The sequence below is a fragment of the Solea senegalensis genome, unplaced genomic scaffold, assembly GCF_019176455.1.
Source record: "Solea senegalensis isolate Sse05_10M unplaced genomic scaffold, IFAPA_SoseM_1 scf7180000012908, whole genome shotgun sequence".
Taxonomy (NCBI): Eukaryota; Metazoa; Chordata; class Actinopteri; order Pleuronectiformes; family Soleidae; genus Solea; species Solea senegalensis.
Genome location: NW_025320719.1, coordinates 809 through 26542, shown reverse-complemented (window position 1 = coordinate 26542; position 25734 = coordinate 809). Strand labels below are relative to the sequence as shown.

The window sequence follows — 25734 nt, the reverse complement described above, 5'->3', positions numbered from 1 at the left end:
GTTCAAGCATGGTGAAATCCATTGGCATGATTTTGTTAGTCTCTGAAGCAAGCAGATGTCCCATGAGGCTACGAACGGGTGGCCCAGAGTCTTTAGCCACTTGGCACCGCTCGCAAGTTTGACACCAGCGCTTCACATCAGACGACATCGCCGGCCAATAGCACCACTGCCTGAGCAATTCCAAAGTCCTGCCTACCCCCTGGTGCCCGCGATTTTGGTGGACCTCCATGAGGACTTTGTCTCTCAGAGCAGCTGGCAAAAGCACCTGGAGAACCAGTTCTCCCTCGTCAGAGCCAGAGACTTGCCGGTACACCACTCCAGCCCGTTCAATCGCTCCCACTGCTTGAGAAGCACCAAGGCTGGTGGAGATAACCGCTTACAATCGTCATGATTCGGGTATTGTTTCTGCTGCCAAAACACAAGGACTTCCTGGGTCACAGGATCAGCTCGCTGAAGTTCTCCAATGTCTGCAGGCAGATGCTGAGGTAAGGCCTGAACAGCAGCCTGACAGGCTGTAGGCCCACTGGCCTGGAGAGCCTGTTGCAAGGGCTGAGGAAGTGATGTACCGGAGACAAGGATCTCAAGGTCTGTGGTTCTGGGAGGATGCAAGCGAGACAGAGCATCCGCATTTGTGTTCCTCTTGCCTGAACGGTAACGAATTTCAAAGTTAAATGACGCGGGTTGGGCTGCCCAACGCTGCTCCAGGGCTCCAAGCTTAGTTGATGATAGATGGATAAGCGGGTTATTGTCTGTGAAAACAAGACATTTGTGCCCAAGCAAGTATTCACAAAATGTATCAGTCATAGCCCATTTTAGTGCCAGAAACTCCAGCTTCATGGAGCTATAATTGACAGGATTGCATTCCGTCGGCCTTAAGCTACGACTGGCAAAGGCTATGGGCCGCACTTTTCCTTCTTGCTCTTGGGAGAGCACTGCACCCAGGCCCCCATGGCTTGCGTCAACCTCCAAGATGAAAGGAAGGGAGAAGTCAGCGTATGCCAGCACGGGTGCGGTGAGCTTAGATTTTAGGGCCTCAAAGCTCCGCTGATGTTCTCCTGTCCATTTTTCCACAACTGGTTCAGAATGTCTGGACTTGGACCCCACAAGTTTAGCTACAAGGCGATGTAGAGGGGCAGCCAACTTAGCAAAGCCTTCCACAAAGCGATGATAGTAGCTTGCGAACCCAAGAAAGGACCGCAGCACCAACATGGTGGTGGGAGGCTGCCAGTTGGCTACCACCTCAACCTTGCTCGCCATCTTGCCGATAGATGGCGACACCTTTGATGCCGGTGTCACAAACCATTCGACTAAGCCGTTGTACTGTGTTGTGAGTAACTGGACGGCAACCAGTCATTCTCTGTGTAACGTGTCCAGACAAAGCGTATCACTCTCTCAGAAACTTGAGCGAAACAAACAATATCTATTGTGTGTCATTATTAACTGCACTTCATCATGTGTTGGCATATGGTCACGAGTGTCTGCCTTTTTGAGTTTTGAGGAAGCTGGCAAGCAGTCCAGACCGGCAGCCTCGCTTCTGCTTCCTCTCTTTCCGCCGCCTTTGCCGACAACAATCCACGGAGCTCCCGGTGTCCTTGCTATGGTGCGTGGGATGACATGAGAACGACTGGATTCTGCTATTATAGTCGATCTGTGGCTGTTTCCAATGTCAAGTAGCTCCTGGCAACTGTAGACGTGTTTACGGAACGAAAAGACATACGAAACACACAAAAGAAAGATAAAAAACACAGAGCTGCAAGCCACTGCGTCTGTGCACGCCGCCATCTTGCAGATAGATGGCAACATCTTTGATGCCGGTGTCACAAACCGTCTGACTAAGCCATTGTACTGTGTTGTGAGTAACTGGGTGTGTGCGTGTGTGGTGTATCTGGCAGAGGTTACATGAGAGCTGTGCTGACTTGCCCTATGTCCTTGCTTGCTCAACTGCCACCATGTGTGACAGATGTCACAATACTGCAGTGCCTCCCTCCTCTCTTCATCCCTCAGTGCCACTGTGAGAACACTTCACCCCCTTGATTCTCAGACAAGGACACCCACTATTTTCAAGCTCACCTCCAATCAAATTCCACCCTTCCCACATGCAAACAACACTCAATATTCCCTCCAAAACAAGTTAACTGTCACTTTTCAGAACTGACATGCGCACAGTAGTATTTACAGTATAGGGTCCGTGGTTATGTGTCGTCATCTCCAGCTCTGCGACAGATTTAGATGCAGTTTGATAAACAGCAGCAAACTCAAATGAATCTCCCTTTAAACTTCAACTTAAACAAACAACAGAATGTTAAAAAGACAAAACAAGAACAAAACAGCAACAATATCCAGAGGTCAGAGTTCTGTGCCAAAGAAACTGCATTTTCTTAATTCATTTATTATTGAAGTAGTGCAAAGTGCAAATCTAAATAGGCCTTCAACATGGAGCTAAAGATCAATCCTATGATCACAAAAAAAAGCGAACAACTCTAATATTCTCACTGCAAGTACTGGAGATTACAGTCACAGAGGAGTTGATTGGTAAAATAGCTCAAAGACATTTTTAATCTACAACCAATGTGTATCTCACACTTGATAATATATGTGGCGGCACGAGAGTTAATACTATGTTATACACCAAATACTGACAACGCCACCTTGGGTTAGGGCCCAAGGACCAGTACTAAAGGTCGACTATTACCTTCAAAACAAAATGACACTCAGGTTCGTTTACTCAGGGAGGGAATGAGACAGAGTTCAATGATCATGTCTAACATTTTATTATTGAAAACAATCATGATGTTCGCACTGTAACAAAAAAAGAAAGGAGCCCAACTAAAAAGGGGGATGTGGTCTGAGGCTTACTGGCTGGAGGAGGGGTTTGATAGGGGAAGTGACATCCAAAAGGAAAAGGAGGACACCCCACACACACAACAAAAAGTGACGTGTAAACAAAGAAAATCTTGAAAAGGTATCACACAGCACACAGAGGACCACCACCACCCAGGAGAACCACCACCACCACCGTCGGATGTACAGGCGAAAGTTGAGAAAACAAACAAGAGAAAATCACGAGCCATCCACCGCTACATCAGGAGGAAAACGAAACCTAAACAGTATGGCATCTCACACACACACGTGTGGTGCATTCAATAGCGTCGGAATGGCTATGGTGTGTTCACGAGTGTCGGACATATGTAGAGTCACCAAAGAATACAGTACAACTGAACAGTATTCAATCGAAAACTCCTAAACAACGTGGGCTTTCTAACACAGCCGCCCCCGACTGGCTACATAGACAGTCGAATCCAAGATGGAAAGTCCACTCAAGTAACTGGAACTTCCGCCGAGTCTTCCAGCTTAGGGAGCTGGACCAGATGAGCTACTGGACGTACATTGTTCCTTCAGTTGAGGGCCCATGGCCTCGAAGGCCTCGCGTAGTTCTGTGAAACTGGCTCCACAAGTGAAATTGGTTCCATTGGACAGGAGCTCGAAAGGTGTGGAGAACACTGGCTAGTTGCGCACCGGTAAGTGCAGTGCTCAGCTCTAGCCATGGCATGGACAGCTGCTTCTTTGGCGCCACACGGGACCTGGCCAGGACAAAGAAAACATGGACTTCATTCTGAGTGTCTTCTGTCCGTAGGTAAGCGACAGACCTGTAGGCCCTCTCAGAAGCGTCACAGAATATGTGCAGATCTCTGCTTGATGTTGGCGAGTCTGCAGACGCTGGTGCATAACATCTGGGAATGTCCATCTGGATGAGATCTGGAATCTCTTGTTCCCAGGCAAGCCATCTGTCACGAAGGCTCTGGGGCTGGATCGGCTCATCCCAGCCGATTTGTATTTTCCAAAGATCCTGAACTAGAATCTTGGCTCTGGTGGTAAACGGTACAATATAACCTAGGGGGTCATATTGACAAGCAAGTACCTTGTAGACGTTCCTCAAAGTGGGTTCGGTTCTCTCCACTGGTCTATGTTTGTACGGAGTTTGTCACGGAGGCAATCCCAACGTAGTCCAAGACTTGGCACCTGCAGGTCCATGCTGGATTGGGAAAGCCACAGCTCACTGCTCTCGGATCTGACGTCGGATGGAAGATGCTCAATGACCTCCGGGATGTTGCTAGCCCACTGGCGTATCTCAAAGCCCCCCGTGTGGAGTAGCTGGTGCAGACCATCAACAAGATCCTTCGCTTCCTCCTTTGAGTGGGTGCTGCGGAGACAGTTATCTACATAGAATGACTGCCCAACACAATCAACGAGATGGCTGTCGGACTCACCCGTGTCCTGGACGTGCCGCTGCAGGGCATAGATGGCACAGCAAGGACTACACGTAGTACCAAATGGAAGGACTTATCGTTCATAAATCTTCGGCTCTTCGGTCTTCTTCATGTCCCGCCAGATGAAACGCAGAACAGGTTTGTCGGCTAGCAGAAGGCGAATCTGGTGGAACATACCTTTGATATCACCACTCACCTCAACTGGGTACTGCCGAAACCGAATGAGGACTCCTAGCAGCGATGGGCCTAAGGCAGGTCCAGGAAGGTCGTTGAGAGATTTTCCTTCGTACTGAAAGGAACAGTTGAAGACAATCCTGTCTTTGTTGTTGTGTCGCACTATATGGTGAGGTATAAACCAGGATTCCAGAGTTGATGTTGCTGCCTCTGGAGGCACAACTGCTACGTAGCCCATCTTCTCTAGTTTGTAGATCTCCTGACAATAGACCTCGGTGCGCTGTGGGTCTTTGGCGAGTCTCCTCTCAGTAGCACGAAGACTAGGCAACACTGCTTCCATAGAAGCTTGAAGGTGGTGGAGTTGGCTCGGCGAAGCAATGGTGTAGCGTATCTTTGGACCCCTTCAACATTGACCCTAACAGTTGATGTCTGGAGCAGGTTTAAGGCTTGCTGATCTTGCTTCGATCGGGTCACCTGCTTCTCGCTTGTGTATGGCAGCGTGTCGATCTGCCAAAGGCGTTTGACGTTCTTGAAGAGTTCAGAGGTAGGCGAGACTGTTGCTCTAAAAAGGCGTTGCTGGTTGGATGCAGGAACTTGGTCGACACTGGTGGGACCTTGAAGCGACCAGCCAAGCTTGGTGTGGACTGCAATAGGTCCTCCGGGGGGTCCCAACTGCACCGGCTCTATAGGTGTCAGGAGATGAGCCATGTCGGATCCGTTGAGCAACAGGGGTTGAGCGCGATCTACCAGAGACAGAGGTAGGTGGCGGAGGTGCTTATATCTCGGTTGGTGGATTCTCACTGGATATGAATGTTCTGAGAGTCCCAGGTTGTCAGCAGTGATAGCCTGACGTACGTGATATTTCTCTTCAGGTTTGGGCAGTGAAGACACATAGAAGGCGACTGATGCAGGAACTCAGATCAGGTAGGGTGTAATTCTGGTCGGTACCTGTCCTAAGAATACCTTGGTTCAGACAGTATTCCACGAACCCATCACGCTCGTTCAGATGCACATGGCTGTTCAGAAGGTTGTCAAGCGCCATCTTCAATAAGGCAAAGTCACTTTCTTTGCCACTCTCAAAGCAAGGATGCCGTAGGATGGGGCAAAGAACTGAGACACTTCAGCAGATGGCTGCTGTTGACTGGATTGAGGCAAGGCTGAAGCGGAGTACGACGCTGCTTGGACAGGATAGGTGAAGGCTGACTGAGTTGGCTGATGCTGCGCTGGATAAGCCAAATATGGAGTAGGGACCAGGTTGTAGTTCACCGGCGCTAAACTAGGAGGCAAGAATGCAGAAGAAGGAGCAGACTGTAACAGTGGGGGGAGAGATGGATACTGTGCTGAAGGGGGAGCAGGCTGAGCCAACGATACTGAAGGCGGAGCCACACGGAACGCTGGAGGGAGATTTGCAACCACATAGTCACTCAGGTAAGCTGGGAGGTGTCGCTCTCTCTGTGAAGCACATTGGGGTGCTGGCTCAGTCTGGGCATCTGTATGATGTACCTTGATTATTACTCTAATTCGGCTCGAAGGACCATAAAAAGGAGAGAAGGGCGTCGTCCAGGAATGAACTGGTTATTGATAGAGCGGCAAGATGTATGGGGTGTGTCCCCGTTAAAAGACACGGATGCAGATGTCCAGTTTAGTGGTGGATTTATTGAACAGTGGTTCTATAATAAAGATAAAAGTAGCAATCAATACAGAACACCATGAATAATAATATAACATAATATTATAACCCTAGATATAAAGGACTGTATCCAGTAATCAACAACACGAAAAAACATACATTGTACACAATTACCTCACACAAGACACTAAGCAACCATGGTGAGAATTAGCTGAACATCACAGATTTAGCATTAACCATATTCACAGGTAGACAATACACATTAGCACAACATAGCATCCAAACTGGATAGTGACACATCATAAACTCACCTCTGGCATTTACTCACAATAAACCCAGGATGTACAGGCGAAAGTTGAGAAAACAAACAAAGCAAAATCATGAGCCATCCACTGCTACATCAGGAGGAAAACGAAACCTAAACAGTACGGCATCTCACACGCTCAATAGCATCGGAATGACTATGGTGCGTTCACGAGTGTCGGACATATGTAAAGTCACCAAAGAGCACAATACAACTGAACAGTATTCAATCGAAAACTCCTGTGGCATTAAGCAGTGTTCTGTGTACCCGTTTGATGTACCCGTTTGACTTTGGCAGGGTCGTCCTCTGGTGCAACTGTATACACCGCACCATTGCCGGGGGGAGCTCTAATCACTCGATGTACCACCGGATTCCACCTGTCCTGGATCTTATGACGACCCTTCCAACCAAACTCCTTTAGAATCACTGACTGGCCCACCACCAGTGGTTCTAACTGGACAGACTGGTCATGGTTTTCCTTCCAGCGTTGGGCTGCCTCCCTCAGCCGTCAAAAGCCACATGTAACCAGGTCTGATGCTCTCGGACCCAGTCATTCACCGTCCCATCAACAGGATCCTGCACTCTTCCCAGCAAGAAGTCAACAGGGAGCCTTGCCTCACGACCAAACATGAGGAAAAATGGAGATTCCCCAGTAGATTGATGCGGTGTGGTGTTATAGGCGTACAGTATCTGAGGTAGACAGGAGTGCCAGTCACGCTTTCTAGAGGGAGGCAAAGTGCGCAGCAAGTCATGAAGAGTGCGATTAAAACGCTCACACTGACCATTACCTGCCCGATAGTATGGTGTAGTGCAAGATTTTTTGATGTTGTAAAGACTGCATAGCTGTCAAATGAGTGCACTTTCGAAATTGCGACCCTGATGGGATTGAATGCGTGCTGGAACACCAAACTTCGAAAACCACTCCATGACGAGAACTTGTGCCACTGTAGAGGCTCGCTGGTCACGAGTGGGAATGGCAAGTGTATATTTGCTGAAAACATCCGCCACCACAAGGACGTTCTCCATGGGTTGGTTCAAGCATGGTGAAATCCATTGCCAGGATTTCATTAGGCTCTGAAGCAAGCAGATGTCCCATGAGGCTACGAACGGGTGGCCCGGAGTCACTTGGCACTGCTCGCAAGTTTGACACCAGCGCTTCACATCAGATGACATCGCCAGCCAATAGCACCGCTGCCTGAGCAATTCCAAAGTCCTACACACCCCCTGGTGCCCGTGATTTTGGTGAAACCTATGAGGACTTTGTCCCTCAGAGCAGCTGGCAAAAGCACCTGGAGAACCAGTTCTCCCCCGTCAGAGCGAGAGACTTGCCGGTACACCACTCCAGCCCGTTCAATCGCTCCCACTGCTTGAGAAGCACCAAAGCTGGTGGAGATAACCGCTTACGATCGTCATGATTCAGGTATCGTTTCTGCTGCCAAAACACAAGGACTTCCTGGGTCACAGGATCAGCTCGCTGAAGTTCTCCAATGTGTGAAGGCAGATGCTGAGGCAAGGCTTTTACAGCAGCCTGACAGGCTGTAGGCCCACTGGCCTGGAGAGCCTGTTGCAAGGGCTGAGGAAGTGATGTACCAGAGACAAGGATCTCAAGGTCCGTGGTTCTGGGAGGATGTAAGCGAGACAGAGCATCCGCATTTGTGTTCCTCTTACCAGAACGGTAACGTATCTCAAAGTTAAATGACGCGAGTTGGGCTACCTAACACTGCTCCAGGGCTCCAAGCTTAGCTGATGATAGATGGCTAAGTTCCTAATAAGGAAGACCACCCCCTGTGGTCTCCCCTGTGGTCTGGAGTGGCTCAGTGGTTATGATCTTTCGTTGTGGATTAAGGACTGCGAACAATACCTAAATAAATTTGTACTAGCTGACGGCAATAGTCTGCCTGGGAAGATTATATTAGCAAGTGGCCAGATATCCAGTGGCCAGCTATTCACTCTTACCTTCTAGATAAACCTAGCCCGTACATGCAGAAAGTCTATGCTGTTAAAATAATTGAAATCTGGAGGAAGGAGATCGGAGTCAGCTCAAAATCCAAACAAGTGTTACGACTGTCGTCGTTATGTTGCTGTGTGTGTGTGCTTTGTGTGTGTGTGCCCTGTGATTTCCCAGGTAAATTGCTGTGTGTCATAGCCGTGCCGGGATTGGTGGACTGGAATACGAGTACCACCTGGTACATAAGGAGCCAAGATGGTGGACGACAGGGGGGGCAAGAACAGCATGGCAGACGGCGACAGACACTTCCTCATGCTCCTCTTCCTCTTCTCCCAACCGGCCACACTCCACCATAATTTCGTCTTTTTGTATAGTTTAGTAGTTTTGCAACCAGTAGGGGTGGACTGCCATTTTTGTTAAAGCATTTTCTCCTGTTTAAGTAGGTAGGGAGGTAAGTTCCTGTCATTTGGTTTGGTTCGGGTTGATTAGGTAAGATTTATTGTTTTCTAGACAGGGTCCTTTTTGTTTGTTATTTGTTGTTATTTTGGCCTTAGTCCACCCTGAAGCCTAGACCTTAGTTAACCATTTTTTTGTAGTAATATATCTTCCTTTTGTAAATAAATCATTATTTTTGTGAAAACTAAGCTAGAAATCGTTTGTGGTCACTTGGGACTTGGGGAGGATGAGGCCTTATCAAGTTATGTCCTAGGCCCCCTAGACTGGGGCTTAACACAAGGGTTTAATCTTGTACAAGAGGAGCATTCACAAAGCAACACACAGGCCAGTTACAAAGTGAAGACTCCCTGTCTTGGAGGAAACACATGGTATTTATCTGTCTCAATGGGTCTGCTATCACCCTGCCATAAGGTGCAGACCCATTGTCTCTATTCACAAGTCACATCAAACAGTTCCTAAAACAATACAAAGGGTCACTGGTCACAAGTCACATCGAACAGTTGCATTGAACATTTCTCTCTATGTATTACATGAGGTACATCATTTCCATGACATATCCCTCCTGTTTATGCTGATTTCCAGCATAATTATAACAAATGTTGTGGAGTGTGAGAGCGAAAACCCTATCGGGCCGTTCAAAACATTCTAATTATCCATTTTCCTTCTCGATAGGGAAACTCTCTCATGGTCCCGCCGCCCCGGCAACCACCCGCAGGTACTCCATTTGACAAGGCACAAAAGCATAAATTCAAAAGCATTTTGATTGTATTGTTACCCCAAAACAAATTCAATGGGGACCAATTCAGAACACTACAACTTCAGCTAGATTTCCTGTAGTACCATCATAATCAGTGGAATAAACACATAAACAGCAATTATCCCTTAAACCATGTTGTCCTTATCTTCATCACACAGGTTACCATATAGATCATCATTTGTCAAATCAGATGTAACATTCTCTGGTGCTGCATTCTCATAGTCCTCTCGGTGGTCATCGGTGGTGGGGACTCTTTCATACAGCATAGTTGTTTTGGTCAAAGCGGTGTCCCTGAGTCTCTGTAACAGTCCCCTCAAACAGGAAATACAACATCCACAAGTGATTAGAATAGCAATCATCACAGCTACAGAAAACATCATAGTTTTTGTAGAACCTGCCCATTTTCCAAAAATGTCTTGAAGCCATCCAATCAGAAGATCATTGAAACCAGAATTTTCAACTTATTCTACAGATAGGGTGGTTAATCCATCTAATGCCTTAGTGATGCTGCCACCAGGCCAGGAGGGATCAAACCCTGCAGCATCCTGATTTCTGGTTTTAAACTTGTCTGGAACACCTTGAGGAATACCAATTGCATCTAATCAAACCATCCTGCTGGTGCATTTCTCTTTGTAATACCCCTTGAGTATTTTACACATATTTTAGGCGTCTCTCGTTTCCCTCAGGACACAAGGAGGATTCTCGCTCTTGATACCAAACGAGGCAGTCTTTTTCAACCCCCCCAAAACTTTATTTTCCAAGGTTTGGATCTCACAAGGCCCCCTGTGACGGCCACAGCTCTAGGCTGCCCCGGAAACTAAATCTAACTTAATCTCACTTAATTGTGACAATAGCACACGTATTATCACTGCACCTCTCCTAGTGTCCCACCTAGATTGTGTTCCTGTTGATCTATTCCTCATTTTATTATACGGCCTTATGTCACTATATTTAAAATAAGGAATGCAATTGTGGTCATACATGAAACAGTTATTAAACACAGTTTTAATTTCAGCATTCAAAAAAAAAATTTCTTAGTAGTTTTAAAAACCATGTAGTAAATATGTTCTCTAAATATGTTATCTATTTTGGATACCATCCCTCCTGTTGAGACATGGGTAATCCCATGACTCAATATTGTTCGCAAATCTAAACAAATGTTTTTGGTCTTAGATTAGTAATCGACACAGGTCGACTAAGTGGCTTGGTGACTATGTGTCCTGTCGCAGATCTCACCTTCATACCTTTACCGTGTTGGAGTGGCAATTTACTACCGCATTCATCTTCTCCAATGATTATTCTGCATGTTCTTCTTCCTCCTCATCTTCTGTGTCCTGGTATGTATGTATGTGTGTGAGTGCATGACCTGATTTATTGACTAGTCATGCCGACGAATCATCAACTCGTCTGGGTCTTAATCGCCATGGAATCCTTTTGTATCTGAAACTCCCCTTCTCTCTGTCACTATGTGTGAGTCTCCCCCCACCAACACAGCTGGTCTCATTTACCACAAGGAGTCAGCTCTTAGAACCAATTTAATCCTATTATATTATTAATTATAGCCTAAATTAAATAAGCTGTCTCCTTCAACTCTATTTTATTCAACTTTATTTTATTATTATCACTATTATTATTATCATTATTATTTTCCTAATTTTTAATCTGGATTATCAATGTTTCACTGTTTTTTTTTCTTTCCAAATATTCTACATATAATCTCTGTCCAGACTCTAAATTTTTATTTATTTATCTATTCTTGTTTTTAACAATGCATCCACTATCAGGAACAAATCCCAAATTTGGTATTGTGCTTGTCACTGTAAAGGACCATCTCTCCATCAGCAGCCCTTCTGGCTTCACAGCCTGCAATGACCTCATGTCAAAACAGCTTTTCCCCACAAAAACTCTGCAGCCTGAGCCTATATTACCACGCACATAAAACAACACAAAGCCATGGCGCACACATTAAACATCACAGAACACAAAACAACACAAGACAACACTAGTCTAAATCTTAAATTTTACTCAGTCTCAATTTTAAAGTTATATGTCAACAAATCTTAATTTTAACACTCTTTTTAAAACGTTTTCTCTTCTTTTCATCCTCTGCTCTCAATTTCTTCTTTACGTTCCCTTTTCTTTCTGCTTCTGCATTCCTCTCTTTCTTGCGTCTGCCGCTTCTTACTTCCCTTTGACTTCACCTCTATCTTTTCTACCAGTTTTTTTTACATTCTTCTACCTGTAATTTTCCTCTAAACCCATACTTCTTTTCCCATCTTTTTATATACTTTACATTATCTAATGCCATTCATTTTGCATCACCTCCATATTGAACCTCGTCAGGTTCACAACAACATTTATAACATCTATTACAATTTCCCATTTTGATTTAAAAAAAAAAATGTTTACCTTCAATTTTATTCGTACTTGTATTTTAATGTTTCTTTTTATTTATTTTTTTATTTTATCGGTCTTTCCATTTCTTTTTCTTATGAGTCCCTGACTCTTTTCTATGGGTCCTGGACCCTGACGTCTTTTTGTTTTCTCAGCCCTGAGGGATTAGTTTAAACCTTGTCCTTCCAAAGACAGTTCATTTTTAGGTCCCTGCCCTAAATCTAAGAGAGTCCTGCTCTCCCAAGTCCCTGACTTGCTTTACTTATTTATGAGTCCCTGACTCTTTTCTATGGGTCCCTGACCCTGAAGTATTTTTGTTTTCTCAATGAGCTAGGATCGATCCATTTCTATACCGGTTTTTTCCTGCCGAATTTCTATGCTCAATTTTCACGTCAGTAGAAGAATACCATGACTGACAGTTTCTTTCAAAAAATCTGGCACCGCATATTCAACTTACTGTTGTTGTTTTTTTTTCTACCGAATTGCTCTGCTCAATTTTCACTTCAGTAGAAGAATACCATGACTGACAGTTTCTTTCAAAAAATCTGGCAACGCATATTCAACTTACTGGTTTTTTTTTTTTTTCAATTGCTATGCTCAATTTTCACTTCAGTAGAAGAATACCATGACTGACAGTTTTTTTCGAAATCTGGCCCCGCATATTCAACTTACTGTTGTTTTTTTCTAATTGCTATGCTCAATTTTCACTTCAGTAGAAGAATACCATGACTGACAGTTTTTTCAAAAATCTGGCACCGCATATTCAACTGTTTTTTTTTTCCAATTGCTATGCTCAATTTTCACTTCAGTAGAAGAATACCATGACTGACAGTTTCTTTTGAAATCTGGCACCGCATATTCAACTTACTGTTGTTACTTATTAGCTGAATTTGTTTTTCTTGTTTAATTGGAATTGGTTGTTTCTTACCCTTTTGATGATTTGAGTCCCTGACTCAGTGTTTGTCTGGCTGATCCGTCTCCCCTCCTTGGTTGGCCCCGTGACTGTCCCATTCTTCACGGGACCTGGCCTCCCTGACCAAAACGGAGTTTTAAGAGCCCTGTGGTGGAGGTCTTTTAGGAGGATTTATTTTTTCTTAACTCCACCTTGCAAGGTAGAAAGGTGGAAGGAGATCGGAGTCAGCTCAAAATCCAAACAAGGGTTTAATCTTGTACAAGAGGAGCATTCACAAAGCAACACACCGGCCAGTTACAAAGTGAAGACTCCCTGTCTCGGAGGAAACACATGGTATTTATCTGTCTCAATGGGTCTGCTATCACCCTGCCATAAGGTGCAGACCCCCGCCTCTGTGGGTCTGTTATCACCTTGCCCTAAGTCGCAGACCCATTGTCTCTATTCACAAATCACATCAAACAGTTCCTAAAACAATACAAAGGGTCACTGGTCACAAGTCACATCGAAGAGTTACCTTAACAATACAAACATGGGGTCCAGTATCAGTTCACAAACAGTTACAAAGGGTCACTGGTCGCAGGTCACATCGAACAGTTACCTTAACAATACAAAGGGTCACTGGTCTCACATCAGTTACCTTATACACACAAGTCACATGGAACAGTTACCTTAACAAAACAAAGGTCACTGGTTACCTTAACAATACAAAGGGTCACTGGTCACAACAGTTACCCTAGGGTCACTGGCAGGTCACATGGAACAGTTACCTTAATACAGCAGGGTCACATCGAACAGTTACCTTAACAATACAAAGGGTCACTGGTTCACAAACAGTTACGCAACATGGAACAGTTACCTTAACACAAGGGTCACTGGTCGCAGTCACATCAACAGTTACCTTAACAATACAAAGGGTCACTGGTCACATGGAATTTAACAATACAAAGGGTCACTGGTCGCAGGTCACAACAGTTACCTCACTGGTCGCAAGTCACATCGAACAGTTACCTTAACAATACAAAGGGTCACTGGTCGCAGGTCACATCGAACAGTTACCTTAACAATACAAGGTGGTCATCTGAGGCACACATGGGAACAGTTACCTTAACAATACAAAGGGTCACTGGTCACAAGTCACATCAAACAGTTACCTTAACAATACAAAGGGTCACTGGTCACAGGTCACATCAAACGGTTGCATTAAACATTTCTCTTTATGTATTACATGAGGTACATCATTTCCATGACATATGCACATGTCTAACAAGGAACATTTTAAGCACACCATGTTTACTTGGCTTAGGCTAGTAAACATGGTCTTTGTATTTAGATTTTTTTACACTTAATAATTAAATGTGAAAAATGGCTAACTGGAATGAAATAATATGAATGAATAATGTTTCATTTTTATTGTGTTACGTTGTTACTGGATTATCATGTCATGTATTGTAATAGCATTGCACTGATCCAAATAAAAGACCAGGAATGGTTTGCAAGAGTTTGCAGTGAAAATCTTTAGAAGCAGTGTATTTTCCTGGCAACTCAACTCATTATGTTATCTCATTTATTGTGTTATGTGTTAACACAAGTCTTGCTTGGTTTAGGAGCTTAAACTTCTTCATTTAGTATGAAGGTCCTGTTTGTAAACAGTGACAGCTTTGCTCATCTGTGTGCTTATTTGAACCTGTTTTAATGTCAATCATCAACGAGACATTCTGATGTACATACACATGTGGCAAACGAATCAAACTGCAAAAAATAAAAGCTCAGTTAAATTATGTGAAATCTCACAATGACTTTACACATGCTTGAAAACATATTATTGTGTCTTAAGTACAACATTTTGCTCGTCTTTGCTGTTTTAACACAAATGGATCCGTGGAGTGTCAGGATAACACAGTCCAAGTTTCAGCCTCCTGGCCCAAGGCACAGTGAAAATGTGCCTCCTTATGGCATGATGGTGTTTGAAGTGGGTAAACTTGTTGCATCATATTTTTAGAATTACAATCCACCAAAACAGCTTAAAATGTTATCTGCTGCGTCATCTCAGGAGTCAGATACAGTTACAAGTAACTAACTGTACAAAAGTACAAAAAGAAGTCACACCCACAGAACAGACGGTATAAAAAGAAGGAATCATCAGGGATTTTCATCAAGCACCTTGGTCTTCTCAGCAGAAAACTACTTCATCTTCATACCAAAGGTAAGAAAGTTTATCTATGAAATAATTTAAGTTAGCTGTAACTGGACAGTAAAAAAAAGAATGGATTACTTTTACTATATTTTTACAATTGTGTGCATCTGGGTTCAGCTAGTCACAGTGAATGTAATTATTGCTGAATGATTATTTTGTATTCTTTCCTTTTTCAGGTTTCTTCATTTTGCCTTAGTGAAAATGGCAAAATATGAAGTGAAAGTGTTCACTGGGAGTTGTGTATATGCTTCCACCTTTAACGATGTCTACATTAAGCTGGTGGGCACAAAAGGAGAGAGCGAACGCTCTTGGCTCAAAGGCCTGTTTTCTTCTGTAAACATCATGGGAAGCAAGGTAAGTTTGGGATAAAGCACCTTTTTTTGTGGAAAATAACAACAACAACGTATTTTTTTCATGCTAGCAACTTGGTTATGAATACCACTCAATCTCAAGCTCATTGATAATGTTTTCAAACTATTTCTGTCATTACTCCAGGTGAACACTCTAGACGTCCACTGCCCTACATCCCTTGGAGATTTGATTCTGGTAGAAATAGACAAAAGGCCTCTAGGAATCTTCCCAGAAGACGATTGGTTCCCTGCTAAGGTAGAAGTGAACTGTCCTGAGGGAAACACCTACTTCTTTCCCATCTACCACTGGATTGATGACAGTGAGGTGCACCGCTTCAGAGCGGGGAAAGGTATGGACATTTGCTTCTTCTGCATTTTCTATGCTTTTAACTTTCCAAGGAAGACAACAGAACGACGGTTCTTGCAGGCTAGACATATCATGCCAACATAAAAAAATGTATGTGGTTCTTGTTTTTGTTTTTTAAGCTCTGTTGTGCTATGAAGAGACCCATTCTCTTGGCAAGTACGACAGGGAGCAGGAGCTCAAGATCCGAGCAGAAGAATATTGGTGAGGGACCAACATTTGTACCAGTTTTAACCTTAAACCTACCCTTGGAACTATTCCGAGGGTCCGTACTGAATTAGATAAAAAAGGCATTTAAATATGCAGCTCCCTCTACATGGAGCAAACTACAAAATTGTTTGAAACTTAAGGAAATGCTCTTATTGAACTCTTTAGTATTGTTGAATGATTTGGAGGCAGAGACATTTGACTGTAGATGATTTGCCTAAATGCACTTTGTATATTTTATTATTTTTTATTGTATTGAGTATGCTGTATGATTGAATTTGTTGTAAAATTGTAATATTCGTACATCAGTTTTTAAATTTTATCTTCTCACCTCTGTTACAAGACCCAATAATTTACCGTGCAACCTTTAACTTTAGCTGTTAACAGTCACAGAAAGGAAGTAAATGTAGCGTCTTTGCAAACGTATGTGGAGCTTTGGGCCCCCCAGCAGGGTTTGTGCCCTCCGGTGGGGAAACCTCTGCTCTAAACAAAGCACTCTGCTGTCTTACAACGTCTCTCATGACTCTGTTCCTCTCTATTTTCACCAGCTGGGGCAGTTTTGAAGATGGACTTCCCTACTGCATTAAGGCAGATTCCACTGATTCCTTGCCATCTGAAGTTCAGTTCTCCTTCACCAAGGACGCAGAGTTTAAATTGACTGCAGTCTATGGGTAATATATATTGATTCAACTATCAATTTATCTGCTCATCAAAATAATTTAAGATATCTTAATAAAGGTGCTCTGCTTTCATAGACAGGCTCAGCTGAAGTTGAGCCAACTGGTCTATTGCCGTGAAAAGTGGACTAGTTTTGATGACATCCAGCGGATAATGAGCAATGCAACTGAAATATCAGGTACTGCACTATTCTGGCATATGCAAATGTATAAGGCCAACATTAGATTTATGGTTTTAGCAAAACTGTCAGTCACTTCGTTGCAACATATCCAGAACATATGGGAAATATTGAAATCACAATTCTCAGAAAAGAAACAGCTTCTCCATGTTCAAGGTTCATTTCGTGTGACCGACACAAAAGCACAATCCAGGCTCTCTGTAAAGCAATTTAAGCAGGTTAATTCAAGACATGCTTGAGTTGAGTTAAATGAATTGTCAGTTGGATAATATATAAGAACAACTTTCATCATTCCAGTCCAAATGCCAACTATGACAGATTTTGACTGACAATATACAGTGCTTAAACTTAATGTTTCTGTAAAGGTTAATACACCAGTATGCAGAAGCGTCTTAACCAAAATTAGATTTTAATACTGTTGTTGAATTTTCAAATTTACTGTTTTACAAAGAAATGAAGACAAAAAAAGATTGACTGAGTCAAATGATAGTTATTCTCTCACATTCCTCCTGAGGAGTACAGCATATCAATCTCTACATTTTTCTTCAATAGAGCATTATGTCAGTTTGGTAAATTATGTTCAAATTGAGAAGAAAACAGATACAGCGCAGCACGTAATGAGTGGACACCAGTGTGACTGACAGCTGGCACTGTCCATTAGGAGCCACGATTCAGGAGGCTTTAAATCAGGAGTTCAGATTCTTATGGGTTATGAAACAACCATCACAAAGGCCTGGTCACCTCTGCTTCATGTTGGTTGACAATTCTCTGGATGGAGTGTTCACTCAGATAAATGATGTGGTGCCAGTCCATTTAAAACCTTAAAAACAAGCAGTGTTATCCTACACTTAATCCCTGTGTCGCACACCTTTAGTGCTGCCTGCTGTGCCCTATGTTATCAGTGAAGCTCACTTCTGCTTTTTTCCAGAATATGTGCAGAAACACTGGAAGGAGGACACGTTCTTTGGCTACCAGTACCTAAATGGTGTCAACCCCATGTTGATCAGACGCTGCAGAGTCCTGCCTGATAACTTTCCTGTCCCTGAAGCCTTGGACTTTGGCGAGGGTAGCTTGGCAGAACAAATGAAGGTGAAAATATCAATACATACAAATGAACATTTCCTTTTTGTCCCACAATTGCATGGGACATTTTGATTGTTTCATATACGCACTGTCATTTATATTTTCTTTATTCTTGATAAAATGACAAACAGAAAGGCAATATATACCTGTGTGACTACAAGCGTTTGGACGGCGTGAAAGCAAGAATGATCAATGGGGAACAGCAGTACTTGATGGCTCCCCTCGTCCTCCTCTTCAAAAAACAGGATGACACGTTGGTGCCCATCGCTATTCAGGTGAGACGGGCACTTGTATACAGTATCATTGATAATAAAGATGTATGTTGGAGTATTGATATGCGTAGCTATCTTTCAAATGAGCTGCTTAAACAGAAAACATTTGCAAATAAGGTGTGTATGGTGTGTATTCAAGACGTGTCTGGTTCACCTAGTTCTTCTTCTTGGTATTGTATTGATTGGATTAATATGTATCTCATTATCTTGTCCTGTAGCTGAAGCAGACGCCAGGAGAGGACAATCCAATCTTTTATCCTTCTGATTCTGAGTACGACTGGTTACTGGCCAAGACTTTTGTGAGAAGTGCCGATTTCACTGAGCATGAACTCAACACTCACCTGCTGCGCACTCACCTGCTGGCTGAGGTTTTTGCAGTGTCACTTCTGCGCAACTTGCCAATGGTGCATCCACTGTACAAGGTGACATAATATACTGAAGCTAATGACCATAACTGTTTTAATGGGAAGTTTATATATTTATGTATATGTATATATATATATATATATATATATATATATATATATATACACACTGAGATTTCTGACTGTATTAACCCTTACTGTGCTCACTGCACGGATCTGTGCCACAGGTGCACGCTTGATAAATTGCCATTGGAATTATAAAAAACTCCTTATATGGACATCATGGGTGTTTATAGTTATAGTAGTCGCGATAATTGTGCAGAAGACCCAAAATAGACCGTTTTTATTTCATTTTTTGTTCAGGCCAAGCAAACTTTGAACTGTGACATAATTCCAAATGTCACAAATTCAATCAGATTCCAAGACGTTTGAGTACATTTTTGCTCAGGTGTGTTTATAGTTTATAGAGTTGGTGCAAAAGGAAACAACATATAATTTCATCAGATAAGACAATCTGTATTGCACATATGTTCGTATAGCCTCTGTATATAGGTTTTAACACAGTAATGGTAAAAAGCAGCATAAATGCTCTGTGTTCTAAGGGAGAACAAATAACAATGTTACTAACTGAGTTCCTCGTTTCACTCAGCTCCTCGTGCCTTACACTCGCTACACCATGCATATCAACCTGCTAGCTCGGAAACTTCTCATTTCTAAGGAGGGAGTTTTCACAAAGGTATGAATAGATGACCACTCTCTGTCGACTATTACCAACAAAATATTTTTCATTTTTCATTCTAATCAATACTGTTTGTCTTTCTTTATATTCCTTTCATATGCTCACTCAGTACGCAGCCTCTGGTTGCAAGGAGACTAAGAAGACGATCCTGACTAGATCACTGACCTCAATGACCTACAGCTCCCTCTGTATACCAGATGACATTGCTGAGCGTGGACTGGAAGACATTCCAAACTTCTACTACAGGGATGATGGACTCCAGCTCTGGGATATCATCTTCAGGTATTATACACAGCTTTCAACACAGCTGCCTTTGTTCTTCTCAGCAATTCCTGTGTCCAGATTTAAGACATTTCTGAGGAGCTCACATGCTTGTTTTAGGTATTCTGTCCACAATCTATAGGTAAAAACACTTTACCAAACTGTAGCATTTGTTTTCTTATGCGAAGGGGAAAATGATTTGATAACCTCATCAGGAAATCACTCACAACTACGATGTCTATAAAACGTGTTTTACAGTTCTTTGACATGCTTGTTAAAGGTTTGTGAAAGGAGTTCTCAGCTCCTACTACAAGGATGATGCTGCGGTCCAGAAAGACTCTGAGCTGCAGAAGTGGATTGGAGACATTTTTAAATATGGGTTCCTTTCTCAGGCAAGCGCAGGTGAGGTTAAAATACATTGATATGTGCAGATTTACATATTTGTATTCTTGTACATCAACCATATATCAGACTTGAATCTGTTATGTAGTATCTGTTTTGTAATTCCCAGGAATCCCACATCAATTTGATGCAGTGGACGACCTCATCAAGTTTGTCACCATGGTGATGTTTACTTGCTCATGCCAGCATGGGGCTGTGAACACTGGACAGGTGATTCCCTTTATTATACCTGAATGATCAGTGTTGCACTTTATTGATTCTTTAACATAAACAGAGCCACACAATCGATAACCACAGCCACAATCAACACTAGCAGTTCTTGACGTTGAACTTAAAAACACAAATTCTATCATGGTCAGAAGGAAAATGCAGTAAGCTTGGTCAATCCAGGAAGAAGAGCACAGCCACCAGTGCCAAATCTAACTGTATTCAGTCATTGCAATACATGGTTTAATTGTGATGAGAGTGTTCCTGACTGAATTAGTGGGTTTTTTTGTAGTACGACTACGGGGCCTGGATGCCCAACAATCCCACCTCCCTGAAACGTCATCCACCAACCACAAAGGGTACAACCACTGAGGCCACTCTGCTGGAAACACTGCCTGATGTCAACACCACAGTTCATGGCATGGCGGTCATGTGGCTACTCAGTCAGCAGTCTAGTGACTTTGTAAGTATCCAGACTGTGTATTAACCAAAGTAACTCATTACATTACATAACTGTTTGTGGAATTAAACATAATTTTTTTTTTTTTTTTTCCAGGTCCCACTGGGTCAGTACCCACAACAACGTTTCTTTGAAGAGACTCCCTGCAAACTGATAACGGAATTCCAGGGAGAACTTAAGATATTAAGTGCAGCCATTGAGGTCAGAAACCAGAGTCTGGATGTCAAATACACATACTTGGACCCAGCTAAGTTAGAAAATAGTGTTGCCATTTGAGTGACTTGCTCAGCATTTGCTCAAATTCACCGTCATGATTAAAACAGGGGAGAGGGTAAAGAGTGCATGTGCTATTTTTAAGTAACAATAGAGTACAACGAAACTACTACATTCGTTGAATAATATGGTGACAAATGAGTGGGCATTTTATGAAAACAATATTAATATTAAGCTTTGATGCTGCTTCATTATTATTCCGGCAAGCTGTACTCTAAGAGGTGAAGGGCTGCTCTCCACCGTTCAAAGCTCCCAATCACATTGTGAAGTCCATAATAATAGTTTAAAACACTTTAACACAGATCCTATTGATCCTGTCCTCAGTCACTATTCTGACTTAGGAAAATTGATATATTGAGAATATTTTTTCGGGATCAAAACAAATGTGTTATTGAAACAACTATTGCAGCATGTGTGAATTGTATGTAACAAAGGAGTTATGCACAGTTGTATCCTGTGTGTGTGTGGTTTTAATGCTTTAGGGATGAAAACATGGTTGATCTTCTGTTTTTGTTTTGTTAATCACAACAAAAGCCTTAATAAAGAGAATGCAAAGCAAGTTTGATGTGGTATGTTCTTCCTAAACGACATTGTTTTTTTATTTTACATAACATGTGTACATCAATACATTCTCTACGTGGTATTTAATTCTAGATTGACCTCATTTCTGTTCACTGTCACCACACCAGTGTAAACTGTCATTAGTTTTCCTCTCTATAGAGCAGAGGTGTCAAACTGGTGGCCCCCCAATCGATTACATGCTGCCCACCACTTAATATCATATCATGATGAAAACATGATAACTAGGTAATCTAATGAAAAAAAAAACTGTATAGACACACCTGAGCAAAAAGTACTAAAAATGAATATTTGAATTTCGGAAATTTGGAAATATGTCACAGTTCAAAGTTCACTTGGCTTGTTTTATGAACAAAAAGAAAAGAAAAATGTTCTATTTTGTGATTTCTGCACGATTATTGTTACTTTATGTCATTTTTTTTTACAAAAATATTAAATTAATGTGGATCTGCATTTTACAAAAAACAAAAAAAGAGACGATCCGTGGTCATTTTTGTGCCAGTTTATTTATGCAGTTTTTTTATATTAATATTTCCAAATTCAAAGGCCTGGAACATCCAAATATACAACCTACAGTACACTTGACTTCTGACTGTCCTCTCCATGAAGATCTGCTGCTCTGTGTAATGTATTACACCATTTAGGTCATTTGTGTTTGTAAGATGTTATTGTCTAAATATGATACTAGCTGTTTTCAACCACAGTTCACTCAAAAAAGTGAACTCTGTGAGTTGTTGAATGAAATAAATGATCCTATATTACATTTAACATTTCTGTGTTTGGTTTTAAAACCAAGTCCACTTTCATAAGTCTAACTTAAAATAAAAAGCAAAAGAAGCCAGCTAAGTAAATTCAACATAACACTGTTAAGTGAATTGCACAATCACACTAAGAATGTTCTGGATGGGTTTCTGCGCATGCTCAGAAGCTGATTCCACAAACTCCACTGTTGCTGTGTGCAAATTGGCGGGTGAATGTGCTCATGGTCAAGGTCTTACCCTGCTTTCATCAAATGACATCTATCGCTGTCCGAGTAAGTATATTTTTTGTTGTTGGAACATTCGTAAATGTTTAGAGAGTGATATTGCCAGTGCTACTGTACTTGTCTTGTCAAAATCTAGCATACATGAGCACATGTTAGCTCATGCTAGCTAGCTAACGAGCTAGCCAACTAACAAAATGCCAGATGACAGACATACATTACAATAACAATTTCACTCAGGAATTGAAGTTTAGCATCTCACCAAATGCAACATTACATTGGTTTAGTTTTAATGGCATTTTTTTGTTAACAATTCATTTTGTGGGCAGCAGAGCTCCTGGTAGCAAGGTACAGTAAGGCAACCTTAGTTTTTTAAACAGCTTGGTTAAAAACCAGTGTCATTAGCTTGTATTTTAGCTGCATGCCAGCAGCTAATGGTAAGCTAGTTGAGTGACTTTTTTTTATGCTAGTGGAGTGAGCTGGTCACTCAGAGCCGAGTCAGCATTTGAAAAGGAATATAGCTTTGTGTGTAAGTATATTATCGGCCACATTTTGTGATAAAATATACTATGCATTGCCTTTGAGGAAAGCAGAGATTGAAAAATACGTCAGATATTTCTGTATGTTGTGACAGAAAAGTGACTTTTGGACAGTTGTTTAGCCCTAGCCTGAATGATAGCAAATACAAAGGAAAAAACTAGTATGATTAGTTTTCCACCACTACGTAATTGTTGCTGCCTGCTTCAAAATTGTGGCAGACGCACAATAATGGTCAACTGGTTACCATTCTGCTTCTTTAGCCTAATGTTCTCACTACAGCTGTTATGGCTCTACTGAACTACATAGCTGTTAAATGATTAGCTGTTTGTCTGTCTCTCATTGCGTCCAAGGATATGATAGGTTGTTTGAATGAGCCAGGCAGGGAGCACTGGGACTGTCAGATGATTGTAGTTTTGAAAACATTACTCATGTAATATATTCCCAAATATTTTAGAAGAACATTTATTTCTGCATGTATATGTTCATGAATACAAAAGGCTCTTCTGTATAATTAATAATACATAACTATATATGATTTTCCTGACAGTCCTGGAAAATGCATGAATTACCATTTTTATATCAAACAAACAGTGCTTTTTTTCCCACACCTAGAGTTTGTTATGTGTTGAATGATATATCACTTTCATGTTTCAGTGCTATCCCAACTGTAAAACTAAACATGTGCTTGCTCTTAATATGTTCAAGTTGTAACTGTTTGCTTATCACAAGTCTGATTGATATTAAATAGACTGTACTTATATTTTACAGGTCTTCCATACATTGCTGAGCTTGAGGACTAGACAGTCTGCATTTATTTGTGGCTCTTCAGTAGTGGTAAGTACATTTACGAAGCAATACATCCAAACTTACCCTTTAAGTACCCACAGATGTTCAAATCTAATACTATATATGGGATAGTAATTATTGAAGCATTGTGGTTAAAACATGGCCACTTTGGCCGCAAACACCCTTATCCATGCACATATTTAAATTGCCCGTGCACATTTAAAACTTGGAATGCACTTCACCTGTGTAGATCACATTTTGATAAGAGGGAACCCAAAGGTGAAAATTAGAATTATGAATTTATTAAATGCAAGGTGAACTGTCTTTATTCATGTGATGTAATTTTCCAGAACAGCATTGTGTCAAATTTGTTGTACTGCAAGCATGTGGTGGTCATTGGAAATGGAACTAAGGGATATCCTTGTTGTACTCCTATATTGCATTAATTTAGAATGATCCACACAATACCTACCTGATCATGGGACAACATTTTCATCTTAGGAAGTCACAATAACATTTCGTTGGTCCAATAATTTGATTATTGTTTTCTTTGAGCTGTATTTCGTTGGTATGTTTATACTTTATTAAATGTCTGTAGGTAGAAGCAGAGTTTACTCATGCAACAGCTGGATCATCATTCTACACGGCTGATGACAATCTTTAAACGTAAAGGAGGAGCAGCAGGGCGGAAAATAAGGAATATCATGGTGGACCTGGATAAGGTACTTTTTATTCTATGTCTTTTTTTATGATGAATTCCAACCACCTGGTCACTGTAGGGCTGAAAACCGGCCACTGGTATATCAGTGCATCCCTACTCCAAACAGTTAGAAGCTTACCTGCAATGCATTGTAAAAATTGTAAAAATTAGTAGTCTGACCAGTTTGGCTGAACAATGATGATCTGTGGTGGTAATTGCTGCACAATGCAATAACAATATAAGCCCTCACCCTTCCCTTGTTCTCTGCTGTAGAATGAAGCTGTTGAAACAAGAAGAGCCTGTGTACTGAAAGCACTAATGGTTTACTTCAATGAAGACCCTGAAAATCTCATAAGAGAGTACATGGTAAGTATTTTGGCCTTTGGTTTCTACTGTACTGTCTCTCCAGAAACTGAAAATGTGTCTCGTCTGTGTCTTAGTGGAAAGCGGGTGTTGACCCATGCCCCACCTCACCCTGCCGCCGCCGGACAGTCACCTTTTTTTCGGTTTGCAGGTCTGGGTATTATTTGTGGATGGTGCTACATCCTTCCAGACAAAACTACATGGTAATTGGAGACTGGATCGATAATAAATGGTGTGTATGTTGTAACTGAAGGTGCATTTGTTCTGTTTTTGAGGATGTTGAAGACAACCAGGAGGCTATGGACCAGACAGTCCTGGGAATCTTTGCCATAAAGATGAAAGGTGCTGTCTACAGATGGCCTGGCAGATGTTGGAATAATCATTGAAGGTGTGGAAGTGCTCCATGACCTTGATAACATTGCAAATGCAGTCGCCGTTTTGTTTGGCATCATGTACTCACGGGACCTGAGCTATCCAACAAACCTGAAGTACACATTTGAGGTTCTGCAGAAACTTGTGATGGAACTAGATGGCAACAAACTCTCAGCAAAGGCTCAAGTGCTAAAGAACAAACTATTTGAAGGAACATTTTAGACAAGTGTTGTGCTCCTTAGCAGCACAGAGGAAACTTGGGAGGACTTGCATAAAGGCAGGAAAACCCATTTTCTTAGCATTGTGAAGTCGGCTTCTTCTTCAATAAGAGAATGTCTCTCAATTGCAGCCACTGAGTGCAGCCATGTAAACCTTATCAGAAAATAGTTCCGGAAATCCTCAGCAGTTTAAATCTTTGCCCAAATAATATAACAGTAAATAAATAAATAATGCTGTGCTTTCTGTCAGCATAATCATGAATAAGAACTATTGTCAAGGAAAAAATCGGATTTTGAATGAACAAGCTCTTATCTGC

The 25734-nt window shown here is 41.9% G+C and overlaps 1 protein-coding gene and 1 long non-coding RNA gene across 3 annotated transcripts; both read left to right on the top strand.

Annotated features, from left to right (window-relative positions):
- The first annotated feature begins 14979 nt into the window (after positions 1 to 14979).
- LOC122760060 (polyunsaturated fatty acid lipoxygenase ALOX15B-like) lies at positions 14980 to 21436 on the top strand. Its single transcript, XM_044015142.1, has 13 exons — positions 14980 to 15047; positions 15215 to 15392; positions 15534 to 15815; positions 16698 to 16815; positions 17744 to 17904; positions 18030 to 18173; positions 18389 to 18592; positions 19185 to 19271; positions 19384 to 19556; positions 19816 to 19937; positions 20047 to 20147; positions 20437 to 20607; positions 20701 to 21436. The coding sequence occupies exons 2-13, from the start codon at positions 15240 to 15242 to the stop codon at positions 20878 to 20880; spliced, it is 1896 nt and encodes a 631-aa protein (XP_043871077.1). The 5' UTR covers positions 14980 to 15047; positions 15215 to 15239; the 3' UTR covers positions 20881 to 21436.
- Positions 21437 to 21894: 458 nt separating this feature from the next.
- LOC122760059 lies at positions 21895 to 24960 on the top strand. 2 transcript variants are annotated; one of them, XR_006358328.1, is made up of 5 exons: positions 21895 to 22489; positions 23747 to 23812; positions 24363 to 24486; positions 24738 to 24830; positions 24905 to 24960. It is a non-coding gene; the product is annotated as an uncharacterized LOC122760059 (long non-coding RNA). The 2 variants fall into 2 exon arrangements; XR_006358327.1 differs by lacking the exon at positions 21895 to 22489 and having other exon boundaries at positions 22789 to 23812.
- Positions 24961 to 25734: the final 774 nt, after the last annotated feature.